At 44.4% G+C, this 26,523-nt stretch overlaps 1 protein-coding gene across 2 annotated transcripts in view; it reads left to right on the top strand.

The window, feature by feature from the left end:
* The window catches only part of Ston2 (stonin 2), a 148,151-nt gene that overhangs the window by 9,164 nt on the left and 112,464 nt on the right, over nucleotides 1–26,523 (top strand). Inside the window, exons 1-2 of one of the 2 annotated variants that reach the window (XM_036206423.1) lie at nucleotides 10,448–10,474; nucleotides 26,103–26,377. In XM_036206423.1, coding sequence (XP_036062316.1) covers nucleotides 26,290–26,377 — 88 coding nt within the window. In that variant the 5' untranslated portion in view covers nucleotides 10,448–10,474; nucleotides 26,103–26,289. Of the gene's footprint in view, nucleotides 1–10,447; nucleotides 10,475–26,102; nucleotides 26,378–26,523 lie in introns of those variants that run through there. The other variant, XM_036206422.1, reaches the window with a different exon arrangement.

Genomic DNA, 26,523 nt, shown 5'->3' with positions numbered 1-26,523 from the left:
CCATCCATCACACTCAGGGCCCTGGCATTCACAGGCTCTGCTGTTGGTGGGTTTTAAGTTCCCTGTGCCTGAGCAGGACTCGAAGATACAGTTCCAAAGAATCAGAGTCATTTAACGTCACATATTAGCCTCTAGTCTGGGTGGCTTGGGTGGTCTCAGCAGTGGCCCCAGGACCAGGGGCTTTGGTCCTCTGTCATTTGGTTGCATACTTTCCCCCTGTGAGCAAGATATAGCGTGTGCACCCCTCAAGCTAGGTCCTTTGCAAAGGTGGGTCCTGGCTGTAAGAAAGCCAGGTAAGAGTGTTTGGGTTAATTTATTGCATATGTATTTCTACTTAGAGGAAGAAAATTTATGGGGGTGGGGATGGGGAATATGTTGCATGGTTGGAACATGGTAAGATGGCTAATAGCCTCTGGCTGGACTGTTCAGTTCTGAATTTCCTAATAAGTTATTTAACCTCTGCATAGCTCATTTTCCTTATCTCTGTAAAGGGATAATAATAGAACCCCCTAGAGTTATGAGGATTACATGAGTTATTTAATTTAGAGTTATAAAGCACTTTGAGATTAATGTCTGGGAGCTAAGAAGGACTTATCAAATAGCACAGAAAATAAAGTGGAAGGGGAATAGTTCTGGGCGGGGGCTGGACAGGCAGGCCCGTGATAGATATGGCTCACGCAGCTGCATCTATAAAGGTCTCCTGGTGAGTTGCGGGCATGTGCTGTCTTACTGGGTGCACTGAGGTGCTAGCCATGTTAAAGAATCTCAGGAGGCACCCTCATAAACTGCCCTTTCAGGAAAGGAACATGACAGAACAGTGTAAGAGGAAGAGAGAAGACAAGGATGAATGATTTGGCTTCAACAACTAGGAAGAATGCTTCTCTCCCTCCCTTTCTCCCTCTCTCTGTACGTGTACACACGCGTGCATGCTCACCCACGTGGGCATGGATAGAGACCAGAAGTGAACATTGGAATTACTTCGCCTCGTTTTTTAAACTATTTCTGTTAATTCCTTGAGAATTTATTTTGAACATATCCACTTCCTCTCCACTCTCCCACCCCCCCACCCCCCCACCACCCCCCCCACCCCCATCTGTGAGGATTCCTCCTCCTCCTTCTTGCCCCCATCGAGTCTAGCCTGTGCTGTCTCACTAGTCTTATCCACCTCATTTGGTGAGGCAGGGTCTCTCTTTGAATCAGGAGCTTGCTCTCTTAGGGAGAGTAGCTGGCCAGAGAGCCTCCAGGATTCCTGTCTCTGCCCTTCAGCACTGGGATTACAAGTGTGTGCTGCTGTGCCTTTGGTTTTTGTTGTTGTTGTTTGTTTTTTGTTTTTCGAGTCAAGGTTTCTCTGTCCAGCTTGGTGTCTTTCCTGGAATTCACTCTGTAGACCAGGCTGGCCTCAAACTCGCAGAGATCCGCCTGGCTCTGCCTCCCGAGAGCTGGGATTAAAGGCGTGCGCCGCCACCGCCGCCGCCGCCTCCGCCGCCGCCACCACCACCACCACCACCACCACCACCTGGCTAACCTTTGGTTTTTTATATGGGTGCTAGGATACAGATTCACATCCGTATGCTTGTTCAACAAAGTCATCTTTTCAGGCCCCTATTGCCGTCATCCTGGATGGAAAAGCTTCTGGGGCTGCAGGAATTTTTGAGAGGGCAAGTCATTGGCCAAGTTTGGACGTTCAGTTTCACAGGCTATTAGACATTGACACGACCTGGTCATTGAATGGAAGCTGGAAATGGGTATATGAGGGTCTGAGGCTTGTTGATGGGACCTGTGGTGGTTTGATTGAGAACAGCCCTCACAGGCTCATATATTTGAATGCTTAGTCACCAGGGAGTGAGTGGAGCTGTTTGGGAAGGATTAGAAGGTGTGCCTTTGTTGGAGGAAGTGTGTCCTGGTTGGAGGAGGTGTGTCCTGGTTGGAGGAGGTGTGTCCTGGTTGGAGGAGGTGTGGCCTCGTTGGAGGGGGTGTGGCCTCGTTGGAGGAGGTGTGGCCTCGTTAGAGGAGGGGTGTCACTGGGAATGGTCTTTGAGGTTTCAAAAGTCCTCGCCAGTCTCCATCTCTTCCTCACTGCCTGCTGCCTGTGGATCAGGATGTAGCTCCCGGCTACTGTTCCAGCACCACACCTGCCTGCCTGCCACCACGCTCCCTGCCATAAAGATAACGGACTAACCTTCTGAAACTGTAAGCAAGCCCTCCGTTAAACTGTCTCTCCCGTCAGTTTGCCGTGGTCATGGTGTCTCTTCAGAACATTGGAACAGTAACTGGGACTCGATCTAATGTTGGGGAAAGGCGAAAGAAGGTCAGGGAGGGAGTGTGGGGTGTGAACAGGGGTCTTTTGAGTTCTGGCTTTTAGAAATGTCAGTCTGGCTCTTGACCTCCCGTTTTCTCTCCTTCTTCCCTTTCCAGTGTAAGAAACGGACTTATTGGGGGGCAGGCATTTTATTTGGTTGTCTGTATCGTTTGAGGTGTCTGGTGAGGGGATTCATGCATGGACCTAAAAAAAAAAAAAAATCAATAAACTAGCGTCAGCTACCATTTGATCTCTCAGCAGCCGTGTGTCCTCGGGGAACTCACCTAGTCCCAGAGACTGCATTTCCGTCCCTGTCAGCCACTAACTGGTGGTAGCAGCCTGTCTTGGGTGGGAGGCCTGTGTGAGTGCCGCGCCAACGCTCTGAAGTGGCTCCTCCAGCTGTCTCCGCGAGCACCCATGTCAAGCCATCGCCTTAGAGGGAGGAACCGTGGTCATTCACGCGTCCTTCAAGCCTTTCGGTTCTCCCTGGACTGAGACTCACGGTTTTACTCGCTGCTACTGTGTTCTCCCCGCGCCCCTCCACCCACACCCCCACCCCCACTTTTGAAAATTAAAAATAAAAGATGGAGGGCAAGGTGATAGTGCGGTAATTTCACACACTTGCCGCCAGTCGCTTACGTTTCTCTGTAATTGAAACACTACATCTAGAGATCAAGCCTGGTCTGTGTTGGCAATTGCTACATGAATCACAGATGCAGAGGCATTCAGAGAAAATACAGGCATTGGGTGGGGGGCGGGAGGGGGGGCGTCCGTCATTCTGTCGCTAACACTAACCTCCTGCGAGATCTCTCTTCGCCACTCTGAGCCAAGAAGGAAGGTCCTCGCAGCCTTCTCGCACACAAGCTCATCTTCCCTTTTCTTGTTAAATTCGGATGTTGTGGTTGTCTGAAACCGCGTTATTTTGATCTGCAAATAATATTCTGAATCTAGTTTTTTTTTTTTTTTTTTTACTATTTATTTTGTGTGTGTATGTATGTGTACGCTTGCTCAATGTGTGAGGGCACTTGTATGTGTGGGTGCACATAGACACGTGCATACGAAGACTTTGGGAGTCTTCCTCCATCACCCCTTACCTTCTAGTCTCTTATTTGAGCCAAGAACTTACCGATTTGTCTAGTCTAGCTAGCTTGTTCCCCTCTGCTCCTGTCCATCCCCCAGTCCACTAACTGTGTCCCCTCTGTTGGGATTGCAAGTGGGCTGCTGCGTCTATCTAGCATTCACACGGGTGCTGGGGATCTGAACTCTGATTGTCATTCTTGCCCAGCAAGCTCCTTACCTTCTGAGCCATCTCTCCAGCCTGTGAGATTTTTCACTCTCTGAAGACGCTAGAGATACCTGTGGAAACTCAAGCTCTCTAGCCCTGCCTCTCATTCTCTAAAGAGTATGTCTGCTGTGTTTGCATTTATGGTTTAGAGGCTTTGAATTTGCGGTTTTTCTGTCTTGCAAGAGTTACTGTCAGTGGGTTGTCTACCCAAAGAAATACTACTATTAGCGATGGCGGGACCAAGAACATGCCACCACGCTGTTTGTTTCTAAATCGATACCGGAGTGTTGTGAGAAATGGTTTCCAGATGGATGTGGGTGTTGTGAGGACTGGGAAAAGAAAACACTAGAAACATCAAAGTAGGAAAATTAATAGGAGAGACCTTCCAGGGATGAAATTTTTTCTTTCTGGTCTTCCAATTTGAGGAAGTAAAAAGAATAGGCATGAATGGTGGGAAATTTCCACCAACTTGGAGGGGGGGAAAACAATAGGTTAAATAATTCTTAGCCACTAAGGTGCTGGCACAGGGAGTCACAAGGTCAGAAGATCCTGTGTCATTTGTCTGTGGTGACAGGCTGTCCTGCCCCCACAGGGAATGCCTCCTGTTGAACAATAGCTATGTCCTCGGGATGTTGAAATGCATGCAAACAGTTATATAAATATAAATCACATCACTTGAGAACAGTGGTTCTCCACCTTCCTGGTGCTGTGTCCTTTTAATTCAGTTCCTCATGTTGTGTGGTGACCCCCCAACCATAAAATTATTTTTGTTGCTACTTCATAACTGTGATTTTGCTACTCTTATGAAACATAATGTAAATAGCTGTGTGTTTTCCAATCGTCTTAGGTGACCCCTGTGAAAGGGTCATTTGACCCCCGAAGGGGTCATGGCCCACAAGTTGAGAACCACTGCTTTAGAAGTAGACCCTGGATGTGTTGTTTGTAGACATTCGCCAGGTTATCTTTAGTAGGAATATATTCTATTTATAATAAAAATAGATAGCAATTTCAAAAACTAGTGTGAACGAGGAAATGAGCTAGAAATGTAGGAGGAGGTGAGCCGTGACCATTTAGCAGGAGTCAGTTGCTCACATCTATGATCTGAGAATTCTCTTATCCCGTAGTCGGGACACTTATAACATGCATGCCCTGGACCTAACAGCTTCCAGAAAGGAAGGGATGTTGGTGCGTTTCACATATCATAACCCCAGAGCCTGTTCTGCCAAAGCCCGGCCAGCCCCTGCTGACATGTCAGCTGTGCCACGCCCACCAGGGTGTCTGGGTTCATTCATCTGTCCTGGCAGTTGGTGACACCCACATGCCTGCCCCTGCCTCCAGTCAGCACATGCATGGGTCTTGTGTGTGAGAGGTCCAGTGCACAGCCTGGTTTACAAGGATAAGGTCACAATCAGGCTGGGGCCCTTCAGCAGCTGCAATTCTGAGGCCCCCTGCTGTGGTCCGAGTTTTTTTTTTTTTTTTTTATGTGTGGCTGTCTTGTTTTGGTTTTTTTGGTTGTCTGCCTGTGTCAGGAGTCTCAGAAAAGGGAAGCAGATCCCCTCTACATTGCTGAAATGGAAATAAGAAATTGTCATCTCGGGGTCAGTGTGGAAGCCACGGCGTCTGGCTTCCCTCTGCAGCTCTGGAATAATTCCGTCTGGTTTTGGAAGGCCTGAAGAGGACTTGAGCTGGACAAGTCATTCTGTGACTGAGACTTACTCAGGGGATCAGAGGTCCCAAGGGGATTCTCAGATGCAGCTTGGGCAGGCTATCCGCAAAGCACTCTTACAACCTCAAATGCTGTTGCAAGGATGTGTGCTCTTTCCTAACTCAAGAGATCCAGAGCACCCCATGCACCTTGCCTGTGGCCCACCCTGGAGAAGGCTTCCTGACGCAGCACACAAGAGCGTGGCTGCGTGAAACCCTTGGGTGCCCCAACAGAAGGCCATGGCCAGGTGCAAAGGGTTGGTCTCTTCGGGACTAGTAAGATGGACACCCCAAACTGACAGCACGACAGTGCTACCCTCAGCCTGCTTGCTTCTGGTTCTCTCTCCTCTCCTGTGCTTAACCCTGGTAGACCTTCCTTGTCCCTGTGTTACCTAAAGGTCAACACTAGTGGGGTAAACACACTTAACTCTTTTCCCTGGGTTTCCTCTGAGTTCTGGCTTTTCCAGTCTTCAGGATGGCGACAGAGCACTCCCCCCACCCCCACACACACTGGTTGCTTATCAGGTCCAACCATAACTATTAACCTTCCCCAGATCCCTTACTTCTCCTAATAGTGTTCACTCTGTGTCTCCCAGCCCAATCCTCTTGCTTCTCATGGCCCTTCAATATGTTTTAGCAGCACCCTGTATTTTTTTTTTTTTTTTATAGCTCTAGACCGAATGGAACAGCTCGGTGGTTGTCACACAGGCCCAACAAACTCATGCACCCAACACTCAACTCACCATATCCCTCTCGCCCCTCAGCCATTCTTCCTCCTGAAGTCCTTGTCTTGGCAACCAGTACAACTTGGTCCCTTCCAAGGCTCTTTTTCATCTATCTACCGATGCGGTAGCCCAAACCAGACTTCATCCCTGTGCCTCGACGCTACACCCTATAAAAACATTCTCCCGCCTCCATCTTGCTAGTTTGAACAGCATAATTCTTACTTATCTTCATCTATCTTACTCATTGCCTCCAAAACACAAACTAAGCCATATTTCTATCATTTGTTTAACTGGTGTCTGTTGCTTTTATTTCAGGACCCAGCCTCTGGGCCCCACCTGCAGCGCCCTGTCAGGCCTTATTCTTGGACTTTCCAATCTCTCATCAGTCTACATTTCTCCTGGCTCCTTGCTTTTCCAAACTGAATTATCTATAGGTCAGAAGACAACATGCTTTCATTCATTAGGCTTTTTATGAGCACTTGGCATTTTAATGAGGGGGATCTTACCAAAAAGCTATTGGAATTTGAATTTCCAAGCCACCTACAAAACAAACATCCTCAAGCCGTCTGTGTGTCCACCACCCCTGCCTTTTACCCCACCCCTTCTATTAATTAGCTCTGAGTGGCAAAACCTTTGTGAATTCTAACCTCACCTTTGAAGCACAGCCTTCCTTCATCTCATTGTTTGCCTATATCTCCACATCCTGCTTTCCCTCTCTCTCTCTCTCTCTCTCTCTCTCTCTCTCTCTCTCTCTCTCTCTCACACACACACACACACACACTCCAGCTTTTATGGTCAGCATGTCCAAGTATGGTGTTAGATAACGTGAGGGCCATGGATGAACTTAAAAATTAGGGAGTCCTGTTGCATATACTTTGGGGTAGTAAACAGCAGTTTTACATGTTATCATGGCTATGTGAGCATGGCTGAGTAAAATGGTACATTGTATTCTCATGGTTTGTTCTTATAGAGACCACGCTGCCATCTGAGAATGTCCTTCTCTCTCACCTGTGTCCCCTGATCCTAGCTAACCTCCATTTTTTTTTTTTTTTCAAAACTGTAGGTGTCATTTCTTCTCACTTGTTCTTAGCTGGCCCCAGATGGAACTATGTGTCATCCTTCTGCGTGCTCATGGCCCTGTTGGATTCTGGTGTAGCCCTAATCATATGATATCATGTTTGTTCATCTGCCTATCTCTTTGAAGAGGTTGGATTTTAGTCATCTCTAGCACCTACATTTCTACAATTTCACTAGATATGCCACACAACAGGGAAGATTGGGATAGTGAAGAAACGAATGGGTGGTGTTCTGTGACAGAGTTCTAATACCCTGCAGAAGCTCCTTGAGCACAGATAACCAAAGGCCCTAAGGCACCTGCTGGGTCATCCCCAGCCTTCTGTGTGTGAGAGATTGTATGCTAACATGGGCTCTTATCTACATGAGAGCTTTCTATATAGGCTACCTCTGAGGCACCTTCAAAGCCCTCACCCTTCTCCAGGCTATTGTGGTGGCCAAGTCTCCTGGAGTGAGCCATTCTGCTGTCCAAGATTGATGCTGGGGTCCACCAACTACTTCCGGGTTCAGATGGAGTACCACACTGAAGGCATGGAATTGTATGTTCCCCTTATGCTGCTACAGGAGCCAGAAGATGTGCCCTGCACATGGGAAGTTGAGCCACTATGCAGTGAACTCTGACCCAAAAGGAACAAAACCAGGCAGCAGCTGCCAGATGTACCCTGCCTCCAAGCACCACTCCGTCCAGTGGAAAATTTAGAGACCAAAGTCCCTAATGTCTTCTGAGACCACCAGGAAGCAAGCTGTGGTTCCTTTGAAGCCAGGCCACTATATCTGGTATCTTGACTCTTGACCCTTTGCATGGACTTCTCTGGGGTTGCCACAAAACCCTGGCATAGCCGGGCGGTGGTGGCGCACTCTTTAATCCCAGCACTCGGAAGGCAGAGGCAGGCAGATCTCTGTGAGTTCAAGGCCAGCCTGGTCTACAAAGCGAGATCCAGGAAAGATGCAAAGCTATACAGAGAAACCCTGTCTCAGAAAAAAAAAAAAAAGCAAGCAAGCAAACAAACAAACAAACAATCCTGGCATAGAAGCTTGACCTTGAGCTCTAGCCTAGCACACATTCAAACTCGACACTCTTCCCTGAGAACCACGGGCAAGGGAAGGGAGGGGAGGAGAGAACGGGGTCCAGGTCTCTAGCTCGAATATCCTACAGATCTTAGATTTCAGCTGTTAGTGCCCTGTTCACCTTCAGCTGTGAAGCACTGAGGGGCACTGGTCACTCTCATTTAGGGGAACTTACAGATGGGCTTACTAGTAGAAAAAGATAGACCAGATTTGGAACCTGTGAACTGGTTATTGTTCAGACTAATGTCTGTCCTATTTAAAAATAACCTTTCTGATTAAAAAAATCAAATATGTATACCTTTAAAGGCCTATAGCTCAATGGAATATTACATAGCCACAAAGTGGGTAATTCTGATTTTGTGATGAATTTTGGGTGTATGTCATAGCTTATCCATCTCCTTGTGTGAACTTGTGAAACTTGGCCCATCCAAGCCTCCATTTCCTTAACTAGAAAATAAATGGTAATAAATGTCCTTTATCTCACAGGGTTCACACAACGCATGCAGAACCATCAATATTTAAAAATTACAGCTTTAGTTATCAGTTTCCTTTTTCTTTTTAAAGTATAATTTGTGAGTGATAGTATTAACACCTGTGCCTGGGGAACACAACTGTAAGGTGAGATTTTAGAGTCATTTAAAGCTTTATTGGGATTTCAACAGAAATACTCTTGGTGTGAAATTTTTTTCCTAGGGAAAGAAAGTCACAGACTCAGCTTTAATCTTGCTAAAAGAGTGGATTTTTTTAAAGGGGGGGAGTTACAGAATTACATGTAAGTAGTGTTGACCCACTAGGTTTTCAAAACCTATTTTTCCTTTTTAGGGTGCTTTCATAGTCTTTATAAAAAGGCTAATATCAACCTTAAATTAGTACATTTTGAGGGGTGGGGCAGAAGGGATCTTGATTTTTACTCTGGCTGGGATGATCCCAGGAAGTAGCTAGCCTCTTGGTCCTCAGGTAGGTTCCAGTTTCTGCCTGCCAGGAAGCTGGAGAAGTGCTTCCTCTTTGGAAGCCTGTAATCAGGGCCAACAGTGTAACCTGGTGAGTCCATCTCTTACAGAACTATATTAAGAGGCATTAAACTTTAGGGCCCACAAGATGACTCAGCAGGTAAAGGTGCTTGCCACCAAGCCTGATGGCCTGAGTTTGATCCCTGGCTCCCTCAAGACGGAAGGAGAGAACCGACACCCACAATTTATCATCTGATCTCCAGATGTGCGCTACAGCACAATAAACCAGTGAATAAATTCATGTATTTCTTTTTCAAGAGTCTTTAAACTGTAGTTATTTTTAACTTTTTGTGATCAGGTCTTCTACTCTTCCACAATTCCAGCTGCTCTCCTTCCATGTGACCCGCACTGGGTGACAAGGCCTCCTCCGTTCCTCCTGGAGTGGACTAGCCAGCCTCTCCAGAGTCACTAGTGACCATCTAGTCCCATTATGTTTTTCTGTGATGCTCACTAGAAAGTCTGCATTTTTTTTTTTTCTGGAAAATTCTCTCTTGCCTCCATGACCTCTTGAAGGATTCTGTTATTTTGTTTCTGGGGTTTTGTTTTTTCGTTTTTTGTTTGTTTTTTGTTTGTTTGTTTGTTTTTTCTTGATTTCTCAGACTTGTCACTCCAGGCCCCCCTCTGTCTTTATGAGTCTCCCTCCCGTGTGTCCATCTGCTCCTAGAGTCAGGCAGCTTCTGACTCTTTGCTTCCTGGAAGTGATGGCCTGCTGCTTCTGCTTCATACACCGTCAGTCCTGGATGACTGTAAAATCCTTTACCCCCAACTTTTTCCACATTTTCTGTAGCCACCCTTTTCTTTTAAACCCTTGAATCTCAGCATATGCCAGATAAAACTCCCTTCCCACCTCTAATTAGCTGCACTCGGTACCAAACCACCCCTGGCTTCCTTAGGATCCGTTCTGGGGCTTTCTCTCTCTCCTATTCCGCTACTAATGGCATTGGCAGATCCCTAATCACCAAGCTTAACTGCTCTTCCTTATCACTCTTCCTTTTATTCTGTTGAGTGATTCGATGACCCAAGGATTGATTCCTTGTGGCTCTAGACGTTTCTTCTCCTTTTATCTTCTTGGTGGGTCAAGGTTTGCTCCTAACAGCATGCCCCTGCTTTTTCTAACATGTGAATGTTTGTATGGGAAGGGGTGTGTGCTGTGCAGGGCTTCTTGGCCACACATCTCCAGGGTAGCATTCAGATAAAGGGACATGTTTTCCTGCAGTGATGTGGATGCCAATGCCCATGGTTACGCAACAAGTTGTGAAGAGTTGGTGGTGCATTCTGTGGTGCTGAAGGCAGATGTCAAGGAAAAGAGGTATGGGGGGGGGCACACCAACCTCGACAGACGTTCTATTTCTAAAAAGAAGGGGGAGAAGGGGAAATGTCTTTTCAGACTGCCCTGTACCTAGGAGAGATGAATTATGTTTTTTTTCTAGACAAGGCTGTGTTGGGCTAATGTCTCCATAGATCTGGACAAGTTTGAGATGTATTGCCTGGAGCTGTTTTCTTCTAGCCATTTTTTATCTTGGTATAGAGAAACTGAGAGGGAGCTTCTAAAAAATTCATGTTTTTGTTTTTTTGGGTTTTTTTTGCAGAAGTACAGTTCAATTGGGATAATACCACACACTCATGTCACAACTACATGCCTTTGGTTATGATTAGCATGCCGCATAGAGGTTCAAGAGCCCCACGATCACATTGATGCTCCCTATTGACTGAGGGGTGAGGTGAGTTGAACTCAGCAGCTATGGCACACCTGGGCTGATTCAATGGCAGATTGTTTCCTCAGCTGTACAGGCTGTGTGGTTCACACTGTATGGTCACTGCACACATAGGTGGCCATGGGGATGGGGCCTCAGAATTGCCCAATGTGGTAAGCTGAGGCAGGATAGAAAGATAGGGCATATTAAGGGGTAAGAAGAGGAAAGAAGGGCCTGGCAGAGAGCCCAAATCTTTCCACACAACCTATGTAACCAAAATTGCCTCCAAAGATAGTGTTTTTTCCAATGTCCTCTCAGACAAGAAAGTAAAAACAGCAGCTATGATTATGATTTGTAATCTTAAATATTATCATATCAACCCTCCTCACATCCATAAATGTAAACTTCATATTCAAAAGACACCTTATAATTCCTTGCAAAAATTATCCCTTAAGAAAAATAAAGCTACACACTTTAAACCTTTATACCTTATCTTACATTTTAAACTTTGTTTAATCATTAGACCTTTTTATAAGTTATATCCCTTGAGACTTGTACTGAGAAAGCCACAAGAACATACATTAGCTTTTATGAAGACATGTAAGATTGACTCTCTTGCTGGGTGCGGTGGCTCATGCCTTCAATCCCAGCATTCAGGAGGCAGAGGCAGGTGGATGTATGTGACGTAGAGAGAGCCTAGTCTACATAGTGAGTTCCAGGACTACATAGTGAGCTCTTGTCTGAAAGAAAGAAAGAGAGAGAGAGAGAGAGAGAGAGAGAGAGAGAGAGAGGGAGGGAGGGAGGGAGGGAGGAAATGAAGGAAGGAAAGAAGGAAGGAAGAGGATTGACCATCTTAAGAGCCAACACACAAGTCTTGGGATGGTGTCTTCCTCTACTATTTGTCTCCCTTTGAACTGGATGCTTTTTTGCCTATAGTCAGGGATCTGGCTTACCTAAGTGGAGGTCCCTGAGGGACAAGGGAATTCTAAGGGCTGTGGGTGGCTATGCAGCAGTGTGTTTCCTTGTGCTGACAGCCCTGCTTCTCATCCAACACTCATTTCCAGGGCCTCGGATCATGCTGGCCAGCTGTTTCCTGTATAAAGCTGAAGCTCTGACCATGACTTCCTTTCCCCCTAAATTTCCAAGGTCTCCCCTTCTCTTCCACTTTCACTTCCTGAAACGCCATCGCTGCCAGAGTCAGGTCATCGGGCTGCACTCTTTCTCTGTACCAAGCTAACTCCGAGTCACCCATGAGTAATGGAGACATCAGTGATGGTGGACACCACCAACTGAGCACTTGCTCTTTACTTTGTGAAACGTCTTCAGTGCAGCATCTATTTTCATCTCACAGGAACCTTTGAGAAGAGATTCTTATCTCTGTCAGTGGAAACCGGCGTAGCAGTCCTAGGAGATATTCCCTGATGCAGCTAACAATGAGGAACTTGGTTGGCAAGCCTAAAGGGCCTGTGCTCTGAATTACCCATTCTCCAGAGCTGTAGGTCAGATAGAGTCCTCTATTATTCCCAGCTCCCTAGACCTATGCTCATCCACCATAGCACCCTACATCATCATCAAGCTCAAAGCATATAGCCCTCTGAGATTCCCCAGTGTATTACAAACTCAAATTCTAAGACAGAATTAGAAAGATCTCTTTTCTGTACCTTTTCATTTCTCCAAATTAACCTTGAATATTTATGCATGTACCTAGAACCCATAATGTCACACAATTTTGTTAAGCATGCAATAACTATAGGAGTCTCAAAGGACACTTATTTAACTCCCCTGCAGAGTAGTCTGGTATTGGGACTTGCATTTAAGGTTGAAAAGAGAGTATCTGACGGCTGTCCTTTCACTGTGATATTAGATGACCTTCAAGGAATGAGGCCATTGGATAGTTGGCATTTCTAGAGTCTGCATTATTTATTTCTTTATCTCCAGCATCTACCAATAGTGTCAGAGTTTAGCAAGGCTCATTATCCATGATGGTTAAATATATAAGTTTGTGAATTGCCTCTGAAGTCAAAAGGGTTTGGGGTTGGAATTCCCACACTACCTGAACCTAAGTAAGCCATCTGACCTCTCTGGCTTCAACCTTGCCATCTCTCACATGCTGACATTAATAACAGTGTCTTCTCTCAAGGTTGATGAGCGGAACACAGGTAATGATGTACCTCATCTGTGGGATGGCAGAAGTGAGGCAGACTGTGACTAATGCTTGGGTCAGAGTTGGGTAATGGGAGAGACAGGCGTTAGCATCCATGTCAGCAAAGCTTCCCTTTCCTGGGACTCTGCTTCTGATAGCCGTAGAGAAGAGTTCATGGCCCCTGGAAGGCTCAACAGCACCTAACTTATTTCCAGAGACAAAGCCCCTCAGGAAACTTAATGTATACACTTTGCTTCTTATAGAAAGCCGTCCACCAGGCATCCATTAACTGATTTAATAACTACTCCAAATTTTGAAATTACCTGTGTTTTCAAGATGTCTCTGCTCTTGTTATGACTTGCCTGGCATCTACTCATTTCTCGATGGCAGTCACCACTGAAGCTATTTCCTTCTATGTTTATTGAATTCATTGGCAGCATGTTTGTGTGTTTGAGTCAAGGAATTTCTTTGAGAAAAACTCTATTTTAAACTCTTGTTCACCAGATAGAGAGTTCCTGAGGCCTTTTGGCTCCTGGACACCCTTTTCTTGAAGGGCAGAACACCACAGCAGTCCACAACTAGGGCATCCTCACTGTTTCAGGTCATGTGGAATCTGCCTCCTGTGAGTTGGATGTAGCCCATAGTGCAGCATCCCAACTGCACTGGGCATGTAAAAGCATGGACCTTTTTTTTTTTTCTTCTTTTGCTACAGTCTCTTTTTAGATGACCAGATCTTTTGTGTGTGATGGTGACTTCTGGATGTGGTTCTTCAGCCCTGAGCTCTAAGTACCTACTAGCTAGTTTTCTCAACATGTAATAAACATCTATAACATATGTAAGTGTATCATATTTTAAAAGAAAAGCTTACCTGGGTATGGTGATGTACACCAAAACTCCCAGCACTCGGGAGGCTGAGGTAGAAAGATGGGATAATTCTAGGAGATATTTTCTTCACAAAAAAAAGAAAAAGAGAGAGAGAGGGAGGCAATGGAAGGGAAGGTATAGAGGAAAGGAGACAAGCTTATTTCACCAACAAATCTTGACTCTTCTCCCAGCTCCAGTCAATGACTCTATCACATACATGTCCTCAAGCAGAATCCCATGAGTGTTTGACATGGTGCCACCAGTGATTCTGCTTTTCCTATCTGTTTATTTTCTCTCCCTCCCACTTCAACCTGTGCCCCAAGGTGATTTAGCATCCCTCACTGGTAGGAAGAACCCTTGGCAAGCATTGATCATTTCAGCTCCAGGAAACCATGGACTGTTCACTGGCACCACGTCTCTGAAGAAGCAAGCTAAGGTTCCTGTGAGCTTAGAAAGCAAGGCAGGAAAAAAAAAAAAAGAAAGAAAGAAGGAAAAGAAAAAAAAAGAAATTTAGCCACTCATACAAAGAATATCCTTGTAATGTGTTCCAAATGCCACATGCATAATTTTGTGTGTTTTGTTTTGACTTTTCTTTGATTTACTACATCCTGTGGCTGCAACAATGGTTGATTTGAGTTGTGGTTCTGCATCTTATCTATAGTGAGATATTACTAAAGAGAGGTCATGATTTCAAATTTTTGAACTCCAGACTGACTCCATTTCCCATTTCTTTTTAATTTTTTAATTTAAAACCTTTTGACTTTTTCCTTACTATTTGAAAACCAGAAGTTTTTGACAATTTACATTATCTTTTTCTGAGGATGCACAACAAATCATTCATCAGAGATGTAAAGAGTCTCTGCTTACTGTCCCACAGTTCTTGAGGCCCCACCTCTGCAGAGCCAGGGTGGGTTCTCTCTCAGCTGAACTCACAGGTGTTAATCAGAGGCAACTGGTGGTGTGCTCACTGGAACTCAGGGGCCCCCTGGGCTTTGACCTGTGGCAGAATTCAGTTCTTGTAGTTGTATGATTGTAGTCCTGCTTAAAGGCTCATTAGTCAGGATGGGCTCGCTTGCATAATCTCTACTTCTTAAGCTCCACTGAATAGTAAACTTAATTGTATCTGTAAAATCCATCTCCCAGGTAGTGACCACAGGAGAAACAGAACCATGGAACTAGTACCAGGGTGTGGGGAGCCTGAGATCATCTCAACACGCTGATTTCCACCATTTATTTCCCTGCCTTTTAAAAATCAGTTAGCGTCACATTCGTCTATCTGAATATATCAGAAAATCTACTTATAATAGTATAAACAAAAATAAATATTCTTCCATGTAGCAATAAATAGGTGAGTGATTGTGGATACTGGTACAGTGGCCTTGTGACATTAGAGCCAATAATTCTGATCCTTCTAATCTCTCCTTCATGTGATCACCCTGCCTCCTGCAACCAATGCCACATTCCCAAAAGGAACAGTCAAATGAGGAGGTTTATAGTCACCTGTGCTACATCCATCCTCTTCTCCAGGACAGCAAAATAAAGATAAGAAAATACTCCTCAGAACTATGTAGCTTACCATATCTCCATTTAAGTCTGATTGGTCAGAACTTGGTGAGACGGCTACCCCAAGGTCCAAGGAGGCTGTGAACACAGGAAAAGGAATTATGCCTGGTTTAAACTGATAATGGAAGCATCCTCAGTGCTGGGTGGTGAGAGGACATAGATGCTTGAATCCTGGTAATCATGTTGTACCTGCTTTCCTGAAGGCTGAATGTGGTACGGCACAGAGTGCAGAGCTTAGAGACTTGTGGTCCTCCTAATTCTGTTGTGACCTTGAACTACCTCTCTGAGCCAGTTCCTTTGTATATCGACTGAAAGAAATGCCTGTTTTAGTTAGTTCAGGATTACTGTACAAATACATTGAGGTCTAAAGTATAGGCCCAATGATAGATGTCCAAGGTCTGGGGTTTGATCCTCAACAAAAGAAAACCCCCAAATAGCCTTAAGAAATTAAAGTAACCCATGAAGATTTTTACATTATGGAACTTTATACTATTTGTAGTTTAAGGTAACTCTGAAATCAGAATGTATCTCATTGACTCTCTATGCAGGACTGAGCATTTCTGGTCACTTCTGGTGTTATAACAAAATACCTGATGCAAGGCAATGCATAAAGAAGAGGTCTATTTGACTTGTGATTCTAGTGGTTGGAAGGTTCAAACGGCATGGCAAACACATCCTAGTTAGGATCTTATGGCTGCGCCACAGCATGATAGAAAAAAGGAATGAGCAGCAGCCATGTGCATAGGGGAATCAAGGCATAAGGCAGCTGCAGTTTCTAACAACCTGCCCTTCTGAAGTGGATTAATCTGTGCATGAGGGTAGAGCCTCTGTGACCTAAGTTATCTACTATGCAGCTCTACCTTTTAAAGGTTCCACCTTATCAAGATTCCAGCACATAAACCTTTACAAGTAACAAAGTCAGGCAGGAGACAAGGAGCTGTAGGGGAAGGGTTACAGGGAGCAGAAGCCTGTTGGAGGGAACTCAGAATCTTTGGTAGGACTGGAGTGCATATCTACTGACTGAAACCACATAAAGCTTCCTAAAGATGCTGTTCCAGGACCAAGAAGGTCACAAAGACCAAGTCGGTCAATACCAAGGGGCCTTAGTGGTCCATCTCAGTCTCAGTAATAGAACCTCGCTAACACATTATTACTATTCCAAGCATCCAGCCAAGATGCAGAAAGCCTTGGGGAAAGACCATGCTCTGAAGCAAATCTTGTAAATGTTTTTCTATAAAGAGCTCCTCATAATTATTTATCTATTTATTATTATTAAGTGGTAAATTATTTTATGTCTGTGTGCTAGACTACTATATCTGTGTCAATTACTCAGCTCTCTAGAGCAAAAACAGCCACAGGCAGTATAAAATAAGAGATGTGACTGTGTGCCTATATAACGTTATTTGCAAAGAAAGAGAAGAGAGGCCAGGGTTAAGCTGTGGCTATAGTTTGTCAACAGCTGCTTTAGGGTTCTGTTTGCACTTGAAGCTCACACTCAGGCAACAAAGACTAGAACTGAGTCTTCTAAGATCTCTGTGGGATACAGAGCTTGGAAGTCAAGCCCTACAGCAACTAGAGGAACTTAAGAAACAAACTCACCCAACAAAGTGACACGCCAAGCCTGCGCAAGCTCCAGGAGGGGACAGAGAAGCCAGCAATCAGAATACAAGTCAGAACAAAAGTCCACACTCTCTGAAGGAATCACAAATCCAGAATGTCTTCAGTGTATCATCAATTATGAACTATACAAAGAAGTAGAAAACTATTGTCTGTGGTCAAGGAAAAACTTGGTCAAGAGAAACTTGTCCTGAATCACTCAGATCCTCAATTTTACAAAGTCTTTACATATCTATTTTAAATATGCTCAAAGGACCCAAGGAAAATATTTCCACAATGAATGAGTATATAAGATATCTCAACAGAGAAATACAAGAAATGAAAATTCTAGAAGAGAAAAGTTGAGTGAGATGAAAATCTCCCATGATACACTTAGAAGACAATGGAGAGACAGACAGACAGTAAACTTGAGGATAGACCGATAAAAGAGAAGAAAGGGCGGTTCTTCATATTCGAAGATCTTGTAATTGAATTATTCCACATTTAAGGAACAAACTGACATAAAAATCTAAAAAGTACTCCACACACTTCACATGAGGTCTAAGAAACCCCAGAAAACTGAAGATTAAGAAGAAAATCTTGAAATGTATTTTTAAAAACACATCTATGCCCAGGTAATTGAAATCAGCTCTTCACCAGAAGTTTATTTTAACAACATATTTTACTTGATCCAATATATCATTTCTATAATAATGAACAATATAAAATTATTAATTAGACATTTTACACCTTTAAAAAACCATTTTTGAAACGTGCTGTGCATTTTGTGCTTAAAGAGTAATTCACTTTGTACCAGGTACATTTCAGTAGTCCCAGCATTTAGTGGCGGCTACCTTAGAACTGAACAATTTCAGATAAATGAGAAAGGCGACTGAATATATTGCCCCATATCTAGATCCTCTCCCAAACTGATATACACTAGTGTTTAAATGTATCTTCCCAAAATATTTGCCATCTCAAAAGCATACCTACTATGTGATTAAACACACTCATTTATTCATTCCAACATTTACTCAACAACCATTTACTAAATAAATATCAGGGCCTACTCTAAGAGTTGGGGACATCTGGAGGACACCAAGAAAACAAGGATCTCTCTAAATCAACAGGACTGAGACACATAAGAACTCAGAGAGACTGAAGCAGCATGCACATGATCTGCATGGGTCTGCGCCAGATGGGGTCCTAGAGCTGAAAGGAGAGGTGGATACAATCCCTAACGCAGAAGCAATCTCCAACTAATAACCACATGCAAATGAAAATGTAGTTTCCTCCAAGGGAGTCAGTCGCACTGAGCAAATAAACTACTGTTTGGGTTTTCCAGACAGGGTTTCTCTGTGTAGCTTTGCGCCTTTCCTGGATCTCGCTCTGTAGACCTTGAATTCATAGAGATCCGCCTGCTCCTTCCTCCTGAGTGCTGGGATTAAAGGTGTGTGCCATCACCACCTGGCTAAACAAACTACTCTTAAGTGTGAGCTGCATGCCCTGCAGTAGATGGCAACAGAAAATGAACTCAGGGGCATCTTTGGAGGTTCCTTGCTGTGATGTCATATCACGGCTTTTCCTTTTAAAAAATTTAAAATATATATATATATCCTCTCCCCTTAACCCTACAGGTCCTTTGACTGTATATTATAGCTTTCAGTTGGGTGCTGTTATGTAATTCCTGAATGTACAAACAAGTAGGTCTCTGTTTCTTGTGCCTTCTCTTGGGCTCTTGCCTGTTGTTTGTTTTGTCATGTTCTGATGTGTTAGTTTTTGTTTTGTCTTATTTTATTTTATCATTATCCCATAAAAGCCTGTTGGTTTTCTAAGGAGAGACAGAAAGGGGGTAGATCTGGATGGGAGGGGAGTTGGAGAGGAGCTGAGAAGGGCAGAGGGAGGGGAAACTGTAATCAGGATATATTATGTGAGGGGAAAAAAATCTATTTTCAGTGAAGGGGAAATAACAACTATTTTTTTTTTTAAAAAAAAAGAGTTGAAAACAACATGAAAGATGTATCCCCTTTCCTTTGGAGGCTCTCAAGCTAGTTGGCAGCTAACTCCAGTAGCAGACACTTTCCTTGTCAATGGATAAATGAGTATAGGTTACAACGATAGCATCATACAGAACAACGGGAAGAGGGCGTGAAATCAGTGGGAGTTGGGTATGGCCACACTGAGTTCTTGAGTCCCCAAACTGAGTTTGGCTAATGTAAGAAAGGAATGATGTACCAGGCTTTTTCTTTTGGGCCACCAACCAGCTCCCAAATCATGACATAGAGACTTATTAGTTTTGAGTGCTCAGCCTTAGTTTAGCTTATTTGTAGCCAGCGTCTTTACGATGAGTAGGAGTCCAATAAATAACAATGTAGGGGAAACATAAACCAAGGGGAAAATTTTAGGTTTATTAAATGGATAAATAATAATATGAACAAATGACCAAATAGAAGAAAGTCTGCATAGAAACAGTCTTTTGTAGAAAATAATTCAGTTTGTCCGGAAGAAGGCGCTCACAGAGGGAGACAGTGGCAAAGGAAATGAGGCTAGACCCGCAGCGCTCCTGTACCAAAGCTGCCGCGTTTATCAATCTCCTTGCAGGTACAGAGTATTGTACTCAGTGCTAAGGGCTCACAGCAGGCAGGCTGTGCAGCCCCCACTCTCAGGGAGCCTTTGTGCGGTTCTCATGCTCCATTCATTTTGTGAGTAGTGGTTGAGGAATTTTTAAGTAGAGCCATAGCATAGCCATTTGCTGGGATTTGAAACCTAGCACAATAGGTTGTATAGTAAGCCCTGACTGAATGGGGTTGAAAGCAGGGGGGACAGTAAGAGACTAGTAACTAGTAGATGAGGGATAGTGGAGGCTGAACCGGGCTTCTGAAGTTGGTTGTTTTACTCTTTACTCTTTGAGGAGGGGCACCTCCGAGCTCCCAAATAATCACATGGACATTTATTCTTACTTAAAATGCCTGGCCCTAGCTTGGCTTGTTTCTTGCCAGCTTTCTTTAACTTAAATGATCCCATCTCTCTTTTGCCTCTGAGCTTTTTTCTTTTCTTCTGTATATCTTACTTTCAGTCTTACTCTGTGGCTGGCTGGGTGGCTGGGTGGTCGGGTGGTCGGGTGGTCGGGTGGCTGGCCCCTAGCATCCTCCTCTCCTTGTTTTTCTTGTTCCTCCATCCTCTCAGATTTCTTCTCCCATTTATTCTCTTTGCCTGCCAGCCCTGCCTAGCCTTTCCTGCTGAACTATTGGCCATTCAGCTCTTTATTAGACCAATCGGCTGTTTTAGACAGGCACAGTAACACAGCTTCACAGAGTTAAACAGATGCAACAGAAAAGACTGCAACACATCTTTGCATCAGAAAGCAAATGTTCCACAGCATAAACAAATTAACACATCTTAAAATAATACTCCACAACAGGCTTCAGCAGTGAAAATGGGGAGAGCTGGCCCAATGGGTTCTTCAGACTCATTCACTGCACCCAACTCTACTCCTTTATTTGGATAAACAAAGTGTAAGTCATTGCAGGCCAGCTGTACCATTGCTGGGTTCCATTCCTAAATGACTTTGTCTTTCCCCTTATGTCCAGAGCACACACTCCCAGTCGAAGGTCCAGGTGAGCCCTTGGTCATCTCTCAACCCATACTCTACACCTGCAGTTCTGCAGGATGGTTCATCAGAATAAGTGACTGTTTAGGTCTCTGAAATTGACTGCAAGCTGGGTGAAGACATTGTTGGTCTGTTGTGTGTCCATGTGCTCTTAAAGTTCAGAACTCTTTGCATCCAGCACAATATGTCTCATATCAGTTCCTGACGGTGTCAGCCCCTTGACTGTAGGGCACACCAGAAATGTTGTGACTAATAACTCTCATTGTCAAGCTGCTGCTGAACACAGTGAGCAATGTTAATCTCCCCTAAGCATGCTCCTGAGTCACTGTCCACTCCTAGACCCTTGGCAGGCTTTCATTTCCCATGGGATCTTCCCTTTAGCTTCTAAGGCCCCTCGGTCCTTCTCTCCCACGTTTTTCCCAATACACACAGCCATTCTCATCAATTTACCAAGCACTTACTATTAATCTTCACTCACACTGATCCCTCTGTCCCCAGAAAAGTCAGACTCTCAACTTTTAGCGTTCCGGAGCCCAGGGCATCCTTCATACCCATGTAACTTGCATCAAGCCCTTGTGTTTCCATCTCTCAGAGATCGCCCCATGGCTGACAGTCACACCACCCCTGCACGTCCTTCAACAGGCAGTTATTCCCAGACTTGTGTTTGCTATTCTGTCGTGTCTCCCCCAGCTAAGTTATGGCTGCCTGAGGATTGCTGTCTCAAACACTTGGCACGGTTCCCAGAGCACCGAGCTCATGAGTGAGTATTGGAGGACCAACCGAAGATGATCTACTTATGACGCCAAGTGCACTCTCCAGCTCCACGTTTTTTAAGGCATAAGTGATGCTGATAAAGAGGGGCCTGTACAATAGCAACCCAAAGACTTCAGTGCAATTTCTGGTATCTTCAAGTCGCTCTTGCTGCTGATTGTGACTCACCATTTATCTGTGGTGACTCCAAGCCTCACTTTGTGATTCACACTCTAAAAGTGGGGTGAGGTTTTTTACTGAGGAACTAATTCCAGTCTGAATCCAGCCTCACAATTACTGGGTTACTCTGTGGGTTTTCAGCAACGAGCCAAGCACTTCTCAGAAGTACCTAGAACACATGTCACAGAATATGCTGGAAGGTTCCCTGTAATAAGTGTTCTGTCAGCCTTTGGATTGTTCAGTATTTACAGCTGGCTCATGCCAGACCTGGGATGGATAAACTACGCAAGAGCAAAGTACTCCTTGGGGGCTCTTCTTCCGTTTATTCTCGCTGAGTGATGGTTTTGGTTTCTCACGCAGAATGTGCTTCTGTCTGAAAAGAGGAAGTTTTAGAACTGGCCTTCTGGGCCCTGTAACCAAGCGCTTAGCTCTCCTTAGCGTCTGAGAGACCTCTTCTAATGAGTGAAAGGGGAAATCACTGGAGAGAGGATTCAGAAGTGACAGAAATGGGGCAGCTCTACAGATCGAGAGTCTAATCCAAACACTTCTCCCAAAGAAGCTGTACCACCTTGGACGAGCCATTGAACCGCAGTGGTGACAACAATGACTAACGTTTCCCTAGGGTTTGGAACGGCGCCCGGCACAGAGTGATCCCTCTGTAAGGTCACCTGCTAGTATCATTGTCACTGTCTTGTTGCTTTCTGAGACAGAGTCTCATGTAAGCCCAGGCTAGCCTCAAATTCTAGGTAGTTAAGGATAGCCTCGAACTTTGAATCCTCCTGCCTCCATCTCCTGAAGGTTGGGATTACAGGCGTGTGCCACCATGCTCAGTTTATGCAGTGGTGGGATTGAGTCCAGGGCCTCATGCACGCTAGGCCAGCAGTCCACCAGATTCTTGTCATTGTTCCAGAGGGTTAATTATGCCCACTACTAAACACTTGGTGTTCTTGATTCCACTGAGTGCTGTAGCTGGAGGCTATTCTGTATCCCACCCAGTCCCACAGCCATTTATAAAATAATCACTCAGAGTCTTATATTAATTATAAGTTTGATGGATTGCTCAGACTTATTACTAACTAGTTCTTACAACTTAAATTAACCCATTTTTATTAATCAGTGTATTGCCACATTGCCGTGGCATTACTGGTCTGCTGGCATCTTGCTCCTTGGGCAGCTGGATGGTGTCTCCCTGACTTCACCCTTCTTCTCCTCATATCTCTGCTTGGATTTCCCACTTGGCTCTTATCCTGCCTTGCCATAGGCCAAAGCAACTTTATTTATTAACCAATGGGAGCAACACATATTTATAGTGTACAGAATGACATCCCATGTCAGAGTGCTTTGAATAACAAAGTGAGTTTTGTTATTCTTGGTGTACAGAGGTAAACTGTGACTTAAAAAAGGTTAAATTATGAGTTCAAACACTTGGACTGGCTAATTTTATTACAATTTGACATAGGCTCTCAGAGTCAGCTGAGAGATGGGAACCCCAATTGAGAAAATGTCTCAGTAAGATTGGCTGGTTAGGCAAGCCTATAGAGCACTTTTTAAATTAGAAATTGATGGGGAGGGTCCAGCCCATTGTGGGTGGGTCCACCTCTGGGCAGGTCGTCCTGGGTTCTATAAGAAGCAGGCTAAGCAAGCCATGGAGAGCAAGCCAGTAATCAGCTCCCCTCCATGGTCTCTGCATCAATTCCTGGCTCCCGGTTCCTGCCCTGTTTGAATTCCTATCCTGGCCTCCTCAGTGATGGACTATTACCTGGAAGTGTAAGCATTTAAATTCTTTCCACCCAAATTACTTTGGTCATGGTGTTTCATCCCAGCAATAGTTACTCTGACTAGGACAGTACTCAGATCTGCACTGGGCCATGAGATGGATCAGCAGGTAAAGGTGATTGCTGCCAATCAGACGACCTGTGTTCAATACCCGGGATGTACATGGTAAAAGGAGAGAACTGATTTCTCCAAGTTATCTTCTGACTTTTTTTTTTCTTTTTTGGAGCTGAGGATTGAACCCAGGGCCTTGCGTTTGCTAGGCAAGCGCTCTACCACTGAGCTCAATCCCCAACACCAGAAGAGGGCACCAGATCTCATTACAGATGGTTGTGAGCCACCATGTGGTTGCTGGGAATTGAACTCAGGACCTCTGGAAGAACAGCCAGTGCTCTTAACCTCTGAGCCATCTCTCCAGCCCTCTTCTGACTTCTATATGGTATGCATGCACACATACACGTTTAAAAACAAATGTGATTCTAAAAACACACTTAGGAGCTGCGATCCTGTAAAGCCCACCTGTTCTTAGGGTTTTCTGTTCCCTTCACCTTTCCTGTCCTTCTCCCTGACCATCCCCGCTTATCCATGGAGTTTGCTGGGCTCACCATTGTGGGATAAGCAGGATGTTTTTTTCCCATTGAGCTGTGACTCGGCATGTGTCAGCACATGCCTTGCATTGTGGCTTTCTTTCTGAGAGGCACAGTGGAGGGGGGTGGGGGGCGCGGCTTTACGTCCAGCTGCCTTTTCTGAGAAGATGAATCTGACTCTTCATGCTGTCTTATCTTGGCTCACAGCCATCGCCACACTGAGTGACTCTCACAGGCAGCCACTCATGGGAACCAGTCCTTGGAGTTTGTGGATGTGTTGCTTGAGGTAAGATCTGGTTTAGGACAGCAGTATTCTCCAGGCTGCTTGCACATGCCCAGTCCTGTGGCTGGTAAGGATCTCAGGGGAGGGCCTTGGAGTACAGCCTTGTGGACATTCCATCCTTTGTGCTCACTGGGTGTTCTGGCAGATCTCCATATGGGGAGTTTGTTGGGAAATACCAATACAATTCTGTTGTAGCTGATGTTTGTAAACTACTTTGGTTGCACGTTGTCTACATATACTCTGTACTGCTTTTTTTGTGGCTGTGACTCAAAGATACAGTGTTTTGGAAATAGAGGACCTGGGCTCAGGGATTCTATCTGTCACCCAGCAGCTTGCTTTTTCCAGTGTACCTGTTTGTTGTGGCTTCTATTTGATCTTTCTTTATATAGGATGTTACCATGGAAAACAAGAGTCCATTTGCCCTGAAACCATGAAGTGTTCCACTTAATAAGCCTAGAAGAAGCATTTTAGGAATGTTAGGGCACATTTTAGTGTTGAATAAGTCACCTAATTTCTCTCGACTCCAATTTTTTTTTTTTTTTAATCTATAAAAGAACTATACCGCCAACTGCCCTGGTCATCTAAAATGGATGGTAAGGCCTGTGAAAACAACTCAGTTGGTAGAGTGCTTGCCTACTGTGCAGGAAGTCCTGAGTCTGACCCCCAGTACCACTTAAACCATGTGTGCTGCTGTACACAGGTAGTCTCAGCACTCAGGAGGTAGAGGCAGGAGGATCAGAAGTTCAAGGTCATCTTTGTCCACCTAGCAAGGATGGCCTCGGGTATATGAGACTGTCTCAGAACAAATAAACAACAACAGACCAGTACATTGACAACTTAAGTGAAGGGTGGTATAACAATAGGTCTATGACAACTATGAAATTTATAGCAGCAGTTGCTTTAAGAACTATAAAACAACTTTTTCTCACCAAACAAGGCAAAACTATCAAATGTTTTCTATTTGATTTTTCTCTCAGTATAAATTGTTCACAGTAGATAACACTTAGAGCAAAGTTTAATGTCTATTATTATTGTGGAGGCTGAGTTACATCACTCTAGAAACCATCAGAATAGTGTATTTGCTTAGCAAGAACAATGGTGTGCAAGACAGATAGTCGCTCATTTGTGAAAGTGCATTAATTTTGCATTAATTCTCATTTTATTCATTCATCATAAGATCAAGAGCTAGGGTTCAAGTTGTAACATGAAGAAAATTGTAAGCCAATTAAATAATCTTGAACATCCACAGAACATAATTGCCGTACAAGTAAAGATTTGACAGTTATACACTAATTCAAATCGACCAAGATTGAAAATGTATTTAACTTGCTTTTTCTTTTTAATCGGTAAAGCAAATATTCCCCAGCCTCCTACTTCAAATGAACAAGAGATGACTCCATTATTTTTTTTTCCTTGATTGGTTAAATCATGTTTGGAGATGCCATCTGGATACAGCTGGGTTTCTGCCAGAGATTCAGATCAGCCTAGCAAAAGTTACCTGCCTGGGGCAAGAAAGTGCTTTGGCTTAATGGGAAGGGGTATGTTTTTATTTCACCAGCTGGGTAAAAACAGAGAAAGCACTCTGAACAAGTTTAATACTTAATAATAACCAATAGCCTTCCATTCTAGATAACAGTGTTTCCGAAACAGAATGATTGGGGAAGTTGGGGAAATTAAACCTAAAAATGCTAAAATGTGAGTGGTTAATTAGTGGTCTGATTGAAATCCTTATCCAAGGATCACGGGGTTAATAGAGGGAAAAAGACGAGGTGAGAGAGACATGGCATGTTGGAAACTACCCCAAACCTCATCATGTTGTTCAAAGCCCTAGACCTTCGTGGATTCAGTGTGATGCAATGTTCACCAATTCCAGTTTCCTTTCTTATTTAAACAGATCTCTGCCTGGAAGATTCACCAAAGGCAAGGAAGACCAATCTTGTCTCTGTTCCGAGTGCTGCCATTCACAAGACTTCTGTGACAGACTGTAGACCCAAGCTCGCTGTACTGCCCTGCTCGCCCCAGACTTCTTTCTGGGGTCTACTTGAGGTCAGCAGTGTGAAGATGAACAGCATCCTCTTAGCATGACGACCTTGGACCATGTCATCGCCACCCACCAGTCAGAGTGGGTCTCCTTCAGTGAAGAGCCACTGTTCCCCACCCCTTCAGAGGGTAAGGACACAATTTCTTAAAGACCCAAGATTTGTGTCTGGTTCTGGGTCATTCATAGGTAGGATTCTTGTAAAGGAAACAAGAAAAAAGCCATTTGTTCCCTTCCAGGGATATGCATGGATTCTTTCATTCAGTAGCCAGAGGAG

The sequence above is a fragment of the Onychomys torridus genome, chromosome 14 (genome assembly GCF_903995425.1).
Source record: "Onychomys torridus chromosome 14, mOncTor1.1, whole genome shotgun sequence".
Lineage (NCBI taxonomy): Eukaryota > Metazoa > Chordata > Mammalia > Rodentia > Cricetidae > Onychomys > Onychomys torridus.
This window is presented reverse-complemented; position numbering and strand designations above follow the sequence as displayed.